Genomic DNA, 14,036 nt, shown 5'->3' with positions numbered 1-14,036 from the left:
GTGAAATTATGCTGGATGAAAATGAAAAAGATGGTAAATAAACTCCATTGACATAAAGTAGCAGGAATACATGAAGTTAGACTTGAAATGGTGGAATATAGTGGGAAGGCAGGGATGAAATGGCTTCTTGTCTCCACAATGTAATCGAATTAACCCAAACATATTTTAAAGAGCAGCAAATAGTGAACCTCAGCAACCAGGTTCTCACAGGTGCAGTTGAAAGACTTGATATTCATACTTAAAAACCTCATAGCCTTAATGGACATAACCCAAGCATGCTGGAAGGATATTTTCTTCTCTTTGGAAGACTAACCTATAACTGCCGGAGGAACTATGAAGTGCAATGATTGCAGACTTGGTGTAGCTTCTTCTTACATATTCCAGTGTGGACTTCAAGCTTCCAAACAGACTTTGAGTGGAGCTCCATCTATAAGAATGTCAAAAACATACCAAGTCAGTAATATGTGACAATTATTAGTAACTTTTGTCTGCCTAGGTATACTTGCTCAGTTCTGTTATGAGAAGAATGCTACAATTGTACACACCCTTAGGATATCGCAGAATGAGTACATTAAATAATTAAAAAGCTTGCAGTATGTTGCAGTGCAAAGGACATCCAATGGCAAGAGGCCTGAAAAAATAGTAACATAATGAACTAAACTATACACTAAATGATGATCCTCAGAAGTAATTTTCTATAACTTGTATATTTCAATTTCCATGAGAAATAAATAGAAGCTAACCTGTTCTAACTCTGACAGCAGAGTTACCGAGGACTTGGGCAGCAATGCTGACATTCATCTTGGCACGTGAATGACCCCTGGACACCATATAGATCTTCTCCTTATCCATAATAATTCCTAATAAAAATGGACCAGAGGCTAATGAAACAAAGGTTTTTGATTTTGAATGGCACATAGGAACATGAGAACAACACAAAAAGCATCATGGGATATATTGTCTGAAATCTATATGAGCGAGTTCGAAAAAAGTTTATCGATTGGTCAAAGTCAGATTCATTTCAATCCAACAGCATCAGATTGGTACCAAAAGCCTGTTAGAGTTTTACTGGCATGGTTTAGATGTTACATCAATACAAAAATAAGGACATTATTCGTACGTTGTATAATTTAATTTGGTACAGAATACGCTCGCTGGTTTCATTCCAATATAAACTAAATTATGTCTTTGGGTATTGTTCATGTTTGTGGGTTACTGTAGTCACGTCCTAGTTCGTGAACCCTGGGCAACGGCTGAGTGGCCTAGTAAGTGGTCCTGAGAGTCGGGATACCAGTTGCTATGGAATGGGAGTGGGCATCTCGGACATATTCTGAGTCGTGGCCCTCCTTGTGCTCAGGCGGCTAGGACTATACAATTCACTGGTGGTCCATAACCCGTTAGAGGAGAGATCCTCACTTGGACTATGTGCAAGTAGGGCAGCATCCTGCTTCATGAATTTACAGAGCTCAGAACACTTTAAGCAAGCCTCGGACCTATGGGAGTAACGGAGTCCCACTCCCATTTGACAGGCGAGGGACTCCTTGGAAAAAACTTGGCGAAAGAAATGGAATTCGATGGGGAGCTATCAATATTAATGGGGCTTATGGAAGAAAGAAGGTAGAACTGGCTGAGTCAGCAAAGAGGATGCATCTGGATGTGCTAGGAGTGTGATATTCGGGTAAGGGGAGATAATGAGGAAGAGAGAGGGGATTATAAAGTGTACTTGACGGGTGTTAGAAAGGAAAGGGCAGAGTCTGGGGTAGGGCTCTTTATCAGGAATACCATTGCACGCAACATAGTTTCTGTTAGGCATGTAAATGAGCGAATGATGTGGGTAGATTTGTCAGTGGGAGGAATTAGGACAAGAATTGTGTCCTTGTATTCACCATGTGAGGGTGCAGATGAGGATGAAGTTGACAAGTTTTATGAAGCATTGAGTGACATCGTGGTCACGGTCAACAGCAAGGATAGAATAGTGCTAATGGGTGATTTCAATGCGAGAGTTGGGAATAGAACTGAAGGATACGAAAGGGTGATTGGTAAATGTGGGGAAGATATGGAAGCTAATGGGAATGGGAAGCATTTGCTGGACTTCTGTGCTAGTATGGGTTTAGCTGTTACGAATACATTCTTCAAGCATAAGGCTATTCACCGCTACACATGGGAGGCTAGGGGTACCAGATCCATAATAGACTATATCTTAACAGACTTTGAATTCAGGAAATCTGTTAGGAATGTACAAGTTTTTCGCGGATTTTTTGATGATACAGACCACTATCTGATCTGTAGTGAACTAACTAGGCCTAGGGTAGAGAAAGTGAAATCTGTCTGCAAACGAATAAGGGTAGAAAGTCTCCAGGACGAGGAAATTAGACAGAAGTACATGGATATGATTAGTGAGAAGTTTCAAACAGTAGACAGTAAGCAGATTCAGGATATAGAAAGTGAATGGATGGCATACAGGAATGCTGTATTAGAAACAGCAAGGGAATGCCTAGGAACAACTGTGTGTAAAGATGGGAATAGGCGAACATCTTGGTGAAGTGAGAGCAGCCTGTAAACGTAAAAAGAAGGCTAATCAGAAATGGCTCCAAACAAGGGCCAAGGCAGACAGGGATTGGTACGTAGATGAAAGAAACAGAGCGAAATAAATAGCTGTTGAATCCAAAAAGAAGTCATGGGAAGATTTTGGTAATAACCTGGAGAGGCTAGGTCAAGCAGCAGGGAAACCTTTCTGGACAGTAATAAAGAATCTTAGGAAGGGAGGGAAAAAGGAAATGAACAGTGTTTTGAGTAATTCAGGTGAACTCATAATAGATCCCAGGGAATCACTGGAGAGGTGGAGGGAATATTTTGAACATCTTCTCAATGTAAAAGGAAATCATCATGGTGGTGTGGCGAACAGCCAAGCTCATGGGGAGGAGGAAAAGGATGTTGGTGAAATTATGCTTGAGGAAGTGGAAAGGATAGTAAATAAACTCCATTGTCATAAGGCAGCAGGAAGAGATGAAATTAGACCTGAAATGGTGAAGTATAGTGGGAAGGCAGGGATGAAATGTCTTCATAGAGTAGTAAAATTAGCGTGGAGTATTGGTAAGGTACCTTCAGATTGGACAAAGGCAGTAATTGCACCTATCTATAAGCAAGAGAACAGGAAGGATTGCAACAACTATCGAGGTATCTCATTGATTAGTATACCAGGCAAAGTACTAACTGGCATCCTGGAAGGGAGGGTGCGATCAGTCGTTGAGAGAAAGTTGGATGAAAACCAGTGTGGTTCAGACCACAGAGAGGCTGTCAGGATCAGATTTTCAGTATGCGCCAGGTAATTGAAAAATGCTACGAGAAGAATAGGCAGTTGTGTTTATGTTTCGTAGATCTAGAGAAAGCATTTGACAGGGTACCGAGGGAAAAGATGTTCGCCATACTGGGGGACTATGGAATTAAAGGTAGATTATTAGAATCAATCAAAGGCATTTATGTTGACAATTGGGCTTCAGTGAGAATTGATGGTAGAATGAGTTCTTGGTTCAGGGTACTTACAGGAGTTAGACAAGGCTGTAACCTTTCACCTTTGCTGTTCATAGTTTACATGGATCATCTGCTGAAAGGTATAAAATGGCAGGGAGGCATTCAGTTAGGTGGAAATGTAGTAAGCAGTTTGGCCTATGCTCACGACTTGGTCTTATGGCAGACTGTGCCGAAAGTCCGCAGTCTAATATCTTGGAACTTGAAAATAGGTGCAATGAGTATGGTATGAAAATTAGCCTCTCGAAGACCAAATTGATGTCAGTAGGTAAGAAATTCAACAGAATTGAATGTCAGATTGGTGATACAAAGCTAGAACAGGTCGATAATTTCAAGTATTTAGGTTGTGTGTTCTCCCAGGATGGTAATATAGTAAGTGAGATTGAATCAAGGTGTAGTAAAGCTAATGCAGTGAGCTCGCAGTTGCGATCAGCAGTATTCTGTAAGAAGGAAGTCAGCTCCCAGATGAAACTATCTTTACGTCGGTCTGTTTTCAGACCAACTTTGCTTTACGGGAGCGAAAGTTGGGTGGACTCAGGATATCTTAATAAGTTAGAAGTAACAGACATGAAAGTAGCGAGAATGATTGCTGGTACAAACAGGTGGGAACAATGGCAGGAGGGTACTCAGAATGAGGAGATAAAGGCTAATTTAGGAATGAACTCGATGGATGAAGCTGTACGCATAAACCGGCTTCGGTGGTGGGGTCATGTGAGGCGAATGGAGGAGGATAGGTTACCTAGGAGAATAATGGACTCTGTTATGGAGGGTAAGAGAAGTAGAGGGAGACCAAGACGACGATGGTTAGACTCGGTTTCTAACGATTTAAAGATAAGAGGTATAGAACTAAGTGAGGCCACAACACTAGTTGCAAATCAAGGATTGTGGCGACGTTTAGTAAATTCTCAGAGGCTTGCAGACTGAACGCTGAAAGGCATAACAGTCTATAATGATAATGTATGTATTTGTATGTATGTATTTGGGTATACTGCACTATAGAATTACTTTATAGGCCCCCCCGCACAGCGGGTCCTGAACACCCATTGAATATATTCATGGACTGACATGCTACCCCTGTGTGGGGCCAGCTAATATTAACCTGGATCCACCCAAGATTTTATTTTTTGTGAATCTACTTGTAACTTTTAGCGTTGGATAATGTGCATATGAAGATCCTGGAAAAGCTTTAATTTTATTCAGTCGACATGTAACTTCCAAAAAAAGGCCCGTGCCATGTATGGCACGCTGGGCAGTAGTGCTGTCTTTTGTTTCACATACGGGAAGTTGGATGTCGTTCCGCATTTGGCCTACAGATATGCTTTTATACAATACTTTCTTTTGTAAATCAACAGTATACACGTTTTTCTTCAATATTTGCATATATTACAACAATAATGTTGTTCCAGAACTATTAAAAATACCTAGGTGTTTGATTTTTGGTGCTAGGGATGATTTTATAGGGGTTGTAAATGACCTGAGTTTTTAATTGTATGAGAAAATTAATTTATATTTTAAATAATAATGCTAAAATCTCACAAGGTAGCCAGATCACTTATTACATCTTGAGGCAATCAGACATTCGGTATGAGGAATTATAGCATCGGTATATACAGATGTGTCACCTGTTCACGTGAGGACTGCACTAACGGTGATGTCCTGAAAAGTAAGTAAACATTACTTATTGCCTTTGTGCGTATGATAATCAGTAAAACAGTCTACACATAAACCTACATTGCACGTGGTACACTGGGTTCTAGGCCTAGCAAGGCAATTTTCTCTTCGCTCCTAGACTTGTAGAAAGCCAGTGATGCATTCCATCGTACCGAAGTTCCTGCACTGCATTATGTCCAAAACAATGAGATCTGCTAAACCAGGGAGCAGCTTTGTAGCATGTGAGATAAGTCTGGACAATTGTTCGTCGAAAATCCAGATGAAAAATGCCTTCTCGAGACATGTGTTTCAGCTGCCATGGATTGTGCATTTATACATCGATGACCCAGGCAAATATTGCCCACCACCACTTATTTTCTGCGTTCACTCGAATCTGGCTACCAGGTAAATCGTTGGCGACACCACCTCCATCTTCATCCCCGCTATCTTCATCTGACAAAACTGCAGCGTCTGGAGGCTCGATGAATACCTTTTCTACGTCGGGAAGTTCATCATTATCCAACAAGTCGAGTACTTATCGTAATGAAATTCTCCTAGAAAAATGTATGAGCTCATGAAAGTGAAGCATGTGAAAAGACGGGATGAAAGATACATTTCAACAAGAAAACCGCAATGTAGTGTCGATTTAATGTGAAAATTTTACTCTGCGTGATTAAAAATTGTTAAATTATAACATATAACTTACAGCCTACACTATTATGTGTTGCTAGGCTGATAAAGAAGAATGAAATAAACGGAAAGGAACATCAGAACTATAACAATTATATTTCTCTAATGGCCCCTGATATGTTTTCATAGTACATATAAGGTTAACTTAGGTGATGCTGTGTAAATAAGAAAAACGTTTGCCTCCCAATGCGATCAATCATCTTCAGTATCTATTTCTCGTTATGTTCACTTGCGAGCTATTTCGTCGACATTCAAAGGCGATGTCGGAGTCGATTATAATACCAATGGACTGCTGTTCCATAAAGAAAACAAGAAATGAAAGAGAACAACATGTTTTTGAAATAAATACGTAAATAACGTGGTCGATAGTAGTTAACTGGTTAGAAATAAAGGCTAAAGTAAACAACTGCTTAATTTTAATACTGTATACTGAAATCAAATATGAATGCGATACACCTCAAGATATGGCAGAGTGCATCGCTGATACCAGAGGTTACATTATATTTTCTCACGTCTGGTTAAATTTTGGAAAGGCTCATAGCGAGGTGGTTATAATTTCTTTACTGGCGCTTGAAATATGTTTTTACGATATATATATATATAATACGGGTGTGCTTAGATGACGGATGCTGTTTGAATAAGAAAATGGAAACATTTACCACAAAATGCGATCAATCGTCTTCGGTATCGTTTTCTCTCTATGTGCACTTGTGAGCACTCTCGTCAACATTCGAAGGCAAAGTTGGAGTTGATTAGTAGTATGCATCGACTGCTGTTCTGTAAAGAAAGTTTGAAATGAAAGAAGACGGCACATTTCCATAATACATACGTAAATAACGTGGCCGATAGCAATTTTTAATTCTTTAGAAATAAAGACTGAAGTAAATGATCACTTAATTTTAATGTTGTATACTGAAATTAACTAAGAATGTGATACACCTCAAGATATAGAAGAGTGCATCACTGATTTCAGAGGATATATAATATTTCCTCCCGTCTGGTTAAATTTCAGGAAGGCTATTCCCATGTGAATTTATAGCGAGGAGGTTATCATTTCTCTACAGTTGCTTGAAATATGTTTTCATGATGCATATATGGTTAGGTTAGGTGATGCTGTTTGAATAAGAAAACTGAAACATAAGCTCCAGAAGCCTCTAGAGTGACGCTATAATTTCTTCAGAATGAAGTTAAATGTATACTTTCGGGTAGTATCAAAGTTTGTAAAATAACAAATGAGAAAGCCGTAGTGTGGATATCAACTGCAAAAACTCAAGTTTTGAACAAAATGATTGCCATGCATAGGTTTCCTCACACACATTACGAAAAATCGGATATAATGACAATTTGCTATAGAGAGTAAATTTTTCACCGTTAGGAATTCTTGCTGTAATGGACTTCTACTGTATATATGGTAAAACGGAGGAAGATAATCAGAGACCAGAAGTGTAAAAAGATACACCTGTGGTAAAAGTGGAGCAGGCATAAAAAAATGGAAGTGGAGAAAGCTATGGGAATAGACGAAGGTGCAGTAATTTTTTTTAAATAACTGAACCTATGGAATTGCTGTGGACATGCAAACAGAAATAGAGTATGTAAAAGAAAGACTGGCAAGAAGGGAATTATTTATTTTCAAGAAAAGGTACAAAATATTCATAAAAATTATAGGGATAATAGTTATATCCTATATTGCCAAAATCATGGAAAGAAAAAAAAAAAAGAACAATTACAGAAGAGGTATAAATGCAACTACACCGAGCTCGATAGCTGCAGTAGCTTAAGTGCAGCCAGTATCCAGTATTCTGGAGATATAGGTTCTGACCCCACTGTCGGCAGCCCTGAAGATGGTTTTCCGTGGTTTCCCATTTTCTCGCCAGGCAAATGCTGGGGCTGTACCTTAATTAAGGCCACGGCCGCTTCCTTCCCACTCCTAGCCCTTCCCTGTCCATCGTCGCCACAAGACCTATCTGTGTCGGTGCGACGTAAAGCAACTAGCAAAAAAAAAAAAAAAAAAAAATGCAACTACAAGAAGAACAGTTTGATTTTGAAAATGGAAAATTACAGTGCAGTCTGTTTTTATTCCAAGTTAAAGTATAGAAATGTGTTTAGGAGTATGGAAAGATTGTATACAATAATGACATTTACTGATTTAGAAAACGCCTATGATATGTCTCCAGAGCAAAAGTTTTAGGAAGTCTTGTACAGAAATATATAGGAAAATAAACAATAAAAGTTGTAAATATATATATATTTTAAACACTGCATTTTGTTAAGATTCAAAACAAACCGGTCCAAGACAGGGTAACGTACTGTCACTTTTGTAATTGTGATGGATTATATCCTGAGGGCACAAAGAAATACTACAGAGTTACAAGAATGAACATATTGTTATTTGCTAATTATATGACTTGGAGACAGAATGAGACAGAAATGTAAGAATAGCTTGATGTAATTGAGATGATTTGTAAGTATGGTAGAAAAAGGGGAGGGGGGAGGGAGAAGACAATGGTAATGACAAGGGGAAGAGAGAGAGAAAAAGCAATAAAAATCAGAAACAAAGATATTGAAATTTTGAAGACTGTAAAGTACTTAAGAAGTTAATTACTGGTGAATTGAAGACTGCATATGGAAATCAGCAGGAGGGAGCAATTTGTAAGCGTTTTCTTCCACTGAATTTAATATGGGTCAAACATATATATCAGTGTAGGTTGAGGGGATAATATACAAGGCACATTACATACCCATCTTGACGTACACAGCTTAGAACAAGCCAGTGACAAAAAATATGAAAGAAAGATACAGAAGCAGAAATTTTCTGAGAATTACAGTATGTTTCAAAAAATTAGGAAATACAGAAAGCATGAAAAATGAAGACATACAGGAAGAATTAAGGCTGAGAAAGTTGAGTGATAAAGTGAAGAAAGTAGACGGTTGGTTTGGTCATTTTAAACAAATGAATAAAGAATGCCAAAATGCGAGGGCATGTTAACTGAATGGCATTTTCACCGACTTCTCGCTAAGGTGACTATGGTTTGATTCAGGCAAATTAATGTGGAATGTTTAAAAAGATATATCTCTGCGCTTAGGATTCCATGTAAGACTGGAGGTGTCATGCCTATGATCATGGTATGAACTAAGTCAACAAGTTTCATGATCTACCTACGTCTTTAAAAATCTGTGCTGTACGGTGCGTATTGTTGTCTTTACGTAAAAGCAAAGCAAAGTCGTCTCTGTACAGGCCATGAAGGCCCTTGGAGGGGTGGAAGGTAAAGGCTTCCATGTCTTTATTTGCATGTACAAAATGCTCAGAAAAGCTACGTACTTGTGACAGGGAAGACTTCTGGATTTGTTCAGCACATCTTGGCTCGTATCATACCACCACAGCATTGATTTTTGGCTGATCACTGCTGCTACTGTGGGTGTATTTGAGTTGTTGCTATTTCTAAAATTCCTCGTTTCTTCTATAATTCAATTTTTAAATTAATTACACCACCAAACACAGATAAATGGAATGTATTATTTTAACAATAGAAATTGGTGTAATTTCATTAAATAAATATAAAATTTGGTGTGCAATCGATAATGTTGCAGGAAAGCAGAGTGCTATGTATTACGAGCCCCTCTATGAAAACAGAAAGCCGCCATGCGGTTAGGGGCGCGGAGCTGTGAGCTTGCATCTGAGAGATAGTGTGTTCGAATCCCACTGTCGGCAGCCCTGAAGATGGTTTTCCATGGTTTCCCATTTTCACACCAGGCAAATGCTGGGGCTGTACCACGGCCGCTTCCTTCCCATTCCTAGGCCTTTCCTGTCCCATTGTCGCCATAAGACCTATCTGTGTCCGTGCAACGTAAAGCAAATAGCAAATGGCAAAAAAAAGAAAAAAATGAATGCTGATGTGATTAATGATGTATAAGATATTTAAGGTGACCATCTTAAATGAATCATCCTGCGTACACACATATAGAAAAGGGACTGTGCTGCTTTTACTCTGTATTTTTAAAAATTAGGTCACTTGAAAGTACCATGTGTGACTTTTGAAAATAATTTAAATTGGAAATATAGGAAGAAAATGACTTTTTCACAATTTGAAATAGTACCCAATGAAAGTGGGCTTGCAATTGTATTATTTTCTATGGAAAGTTTAATGTTACTAAACAAAGATTCATAAAACCAAATCTCTCTCTCTAGCTCATGTTATTAAAGATGAACCATGTGAATTTGCTCTCTTGATACATTAAAATTGCTTTGTTAAATAATGTTTGTGTCAATAGGAGTTTGATAGAAGTATTTAAGTTATCATTAAGTGACTGTTAACTGAAGGACCATGCTATGGAGTGTTATGTATGATAGAAATATGACATATTTTAAGATATTCAATTTGACAGATGAATAGTTTACCCCTTTATTTCGAGCTGTTTGTGTCATCAAACTTTCAGTAATCTCTTCTGTGATATGTTCCAGTGTTCCGTGTGCTGTGCAGTGTTCCATGTAGGCTGTCTTGATGCCTCCAAGCCATGTCCAAAATGTGAGCGACGGCAGAAAAGAGAAGATTTACCTCTCTTAGAAGCTGTTGACTCATGACCTTAGAAGCATTATGTTCCCTATAATCAGATGAAGAATGTTATCTGTATTAAATAATTATTATTGTGTCATGATTTCCCACCACTCTCAATATTGTAAATCTCCAATACCATCTCCATGTATTGTCATGTTACAGCTGTTTTTTATAATGTGACTTCTTTATATACTGGAACAACTTCAGTATTTGAGGAAAATTGGTTTCCATCATCACCATTTCAGTTTTATTTCAAATGTAATTTAAATATTTTTGTTATGTACATTTTCTGTTATTATTTGTTATCTTTTATTTGTGGTTACTGCCTTGTCATATGCCCCTACATTATCATGGATACCCTGCTCATACTTTGAGTATGTCATTATATCATCCCTGGAAAGTCAAAATATCGTAAGGGACAAAATATGAATTTCACAGCAGATGATAAAAATGATTAGGGAGTCGAATAGTTTCAGTTTTTATTCAAGTTCAGAAATGAATTTTTCACCTCATTGTCATATTGGGGTATGTATTTATTCAATTGTAGTGAAAAGGAACTTATTTTTAAAGTTATGAATGTAGCTTACGTTTGTTCTCCTGGCACTAAAAGCCATATGACATTTCATTTTTATCAGGAGTTATTGTATGAAATAACGTTCTCATATGGAAATGTGTGTGCTGATAAATTTTGTCAAAGGCTTGGAAAGCTACTGCATAAATAACTATGAGCCCCTTAATACCATTAACGAAAGTGAAAACAAATTGTCAGTTTCTTAAACTGTTCACAGGTTATTGGAAGTGGACATCTTAGCTGAATAACCCTGCATAATTTGTGAATAACTGTACAGCTACCTGGATACTAGAGGTGTGTGTTATTCGAACTTGAGATGCATTACCAAAACGGAGCAAGATGTGCCTTGCTGCATATGCAGCCACCATTACATCTGAGTGGAATGTATAATAAAAAATGCCAGAGTTTGCTCCAATTCGTTCGACAGGGCATGCTTGACGCAAAGTATGGTGACTAGGGAGGATGACCTTGCCTGCTTTACTGACATTGAAAACAATGTGGTTCATCCAGAGGTGAATAAGCCCTTGTTTACGATGAGCAAAGGCCGGAAATTCAGAGTTATAACCCTTTCAGACCGAGTACGCACAATTGTGCGGGTTCGTATTTTAGTTATCCCTGACCGTATTTGATGTTTTTCGGCTCTACACCGGACTGCAGTGATTGTGCAGGACACATGGCATGTATTTCAATTGATTTTAGTATGCGCTTGACCGCCAGGGCGAAGGAAGAAGAGTTTAAAAAGCACAGTTGATCGGCGAGATGGCAGGAAGCAGTAGTGCCGAAAGTAAGTATTTATTTACTGCGTTTATATTAATCTAGAAGCTTTACTGAATACCGGAATATATTCAATGAAGTGTGTACATTGGTTAGTGAACGTAAATTTTGAAGCTACACCATCGTACGTGATACAACGAGGTTTTAAATTTTGATACGCACAATTGTGTGGGTCCTGTTTCTAGGATGTTAGTTTTTATTTTGTAAAATAAACTATTAATATGTGTATTGAGCAGCATTTTAGTCAGTTCTTGACGTACAAACAAAAATTCACACCTCCAGTTTTCTTTCAGGTCTGAAAGGGATAAAAGGAAGATGGAATGGTTGAGTTAACCATTAGGTTTGAGCCAAAGTTCACCATGCCACGTGAATTGACTTAGCCTTATGGCTAAAATTCAAAATGGTAAATATAAACTAATCAAGAAAGAGGGGCTCAGTTCTGATGTTTGGAAGAAATTCCTGCTTGTGGTCACTGCAGACAGTCAGAAGACAGGTTATGTTTCCCATGAAACGTATTGTGCACTGTTAGCGTGTATATCCAGCATAACTCATTTAAAAATAAAGTTTGCAAATTTAATTCTAGCACTTCACCCCAAGTTTTCCCAGCAATACAATGCAAACCATAACTAGTATGTGTGTTTTCACGTGTGCCAAAGATTTCCGACCATTGAACACTGTTGTCGACGAAGGCTTTAAATAACTAGGGCAAGAATTTATTAATATCGGTGCTAATTTTATCATTGTAGATATTGTTGATGTGTTGCCACATCCTTCCACCATTAGTAGAAACAGAGTTGGAGAGGGAGGGGGATCACTCATACCTGTGACTGAGGTAGTGCGTGAAGGAGCGAGTATAAAAGGACAACGTTGGGGCTGTACCTCAATTAAGGCTTCGGCTGCTTCCTTCCCGGTCCTAGCCCTTTCCAATCCCATCGTCGCCATAAGACCTATTTGTGTCGATGCGATGTAAAGCAAAGAGAAAAAAAAATCAAAGGACAAGGTCGAATGAACATAGTTCGCCTCACCTTTTAAAAGTAAACTTTGGTCATGGTCGTGTTAGACAAATGTGAATCGAGTAAAGAGCGTGTTTTGCATAACACTAGTGGATACCTCACAATTGTTGTCAACAGGGTAGCTTCTTATGATGCAGACCAGGCTGGAGGTGTTCTCTGTTTTAACTCTTTTTCCACGATATTATGTGTTTTTAAGTGCCAGATCATCCCAGGAGTATTTATGCTGATGTATTTTACTTATTTTGAATAACCAACGCAGCGGGCTGTGCTATGTGGCATCTCTTCAAAATAGCCCCACGTCCAAGACTTACTTTGCGCTTCGGACATCGTCTTAAAGTTGTTGCGTACTATTAGAAGACACAATTACACATTGCACCATCATATGCTGTCACATACCAAAGTACCTAATTATGATGCAAATACTCTCGAACATTGCAAGGAATTATTTACTTAGTTATCGTAATGTTGGTAAACAAGCACAGGTCAAATGCATATTGAATGTGAGGTCTGAAAAATTATGAGTGATAACAATATACAACTGCAGTAGCCGTGAATTTCTGTACTTAACCTACTAATTTGTGTACTTACCGCTGCATGCAATGCCAAATGCATATTCTTTATAATTATGTTATACTGTACTGCGTCACGATAGATATGAAAGAAATGAACGCCCTAGTTGCTTGTTGACACGTATTTATGGAATGGAGAAGGCCCGTGGTTGGCTATTCGCATACTCAGCACAAACAACATTCAGCTCCATCTACCTGTAGGCCTACGACACGCTGCTCGCCACACAGTGCTGGTACAGCACTTGAGATCTCTCGAAATTCCTAGTGAGAAACAGTGCCTGTGCTAGTCTCGAGAAATCTTGAGACTTTTTCTTGGAATTCCGATCACTAGAATAAACAGAATGTGTTGGCTACATGGTATGTGTTGTGTAGCTGTATTTGGGAGAGGGTGGGTTTAAACGGTTGGCAGCCCTAAAGATGGTTTCTCATTTTCATGATACAGATGTTGATTCCCATAGAACCGGGTGAGTTGGCCGTGCGCGTAGAGGCGCGCAGCTGTGAGCTTGCATCCGGGAGATAGTAGGTTCGAATCCCACTATCGGCAGCCCTGAAGATGGCTTTCCGTGGTTTCCCATTTTCACACCAGGCAAATGCTGGGGCTGTACCTTAATTAAGGCCACGGTCGCTTCCTTCCAACTCCTAGGCCTTTCCTATCCCATCGTCGCCATAAGACCTATCTGTGTCGGTG

General features: G+C 38.8%; 1 protein-coding gene across 3 annotated transcripts in view; it reads left to right on the top strand.

Annotated features, from left to right (window-relative positions):
• Plekhm1 (Pleckstrin homology and RUN domain containing M1) overlaps positions 1-12,253 on the top strand; it is a 229,808-nt gene extending 217,555 nt beyond the window's left edge. For all 3 annotated transcript variants that reach the window (XM_067141302.2, XM_067141301.2, XM_067141300.2), the window contains one exon: positions 10,328-12,253. In XM_067141302.2, the coding sequence (XP_066997403.2) occupies positions 10,328-10,447 (120 nt within the window). In that variant the 3' untranslated portion in view covers positions 10,448-12,253. The remainder of the gene's footprint in view (positions 1-10,327) is intronic.
• The last annotated feature ends 1,783 nt before the right edge of the window (positions 12,254-14,036 follow it).

The sequence above is a fragment of the Anabrus simplex genome, chromosome 2 (assembly GCF_040414725.1).
Source record: "Anabrus simplex isolate iqAnaSimp1 chromosome 2, ASM4041472v1, whole genome shotgun sequence".
In the NCBI taxonomy this organism is placed as follows: Eukaryota; Metazoa; Arthropoda; class Insecta; order Orthoptera; family Tettigoniidae; genus Anabrus; species Anabrus simplex.
Note: the sequence above shows the minus strand (reverse complement) of the source record. Positions and strands in the feature narration are given on the sequence as shown.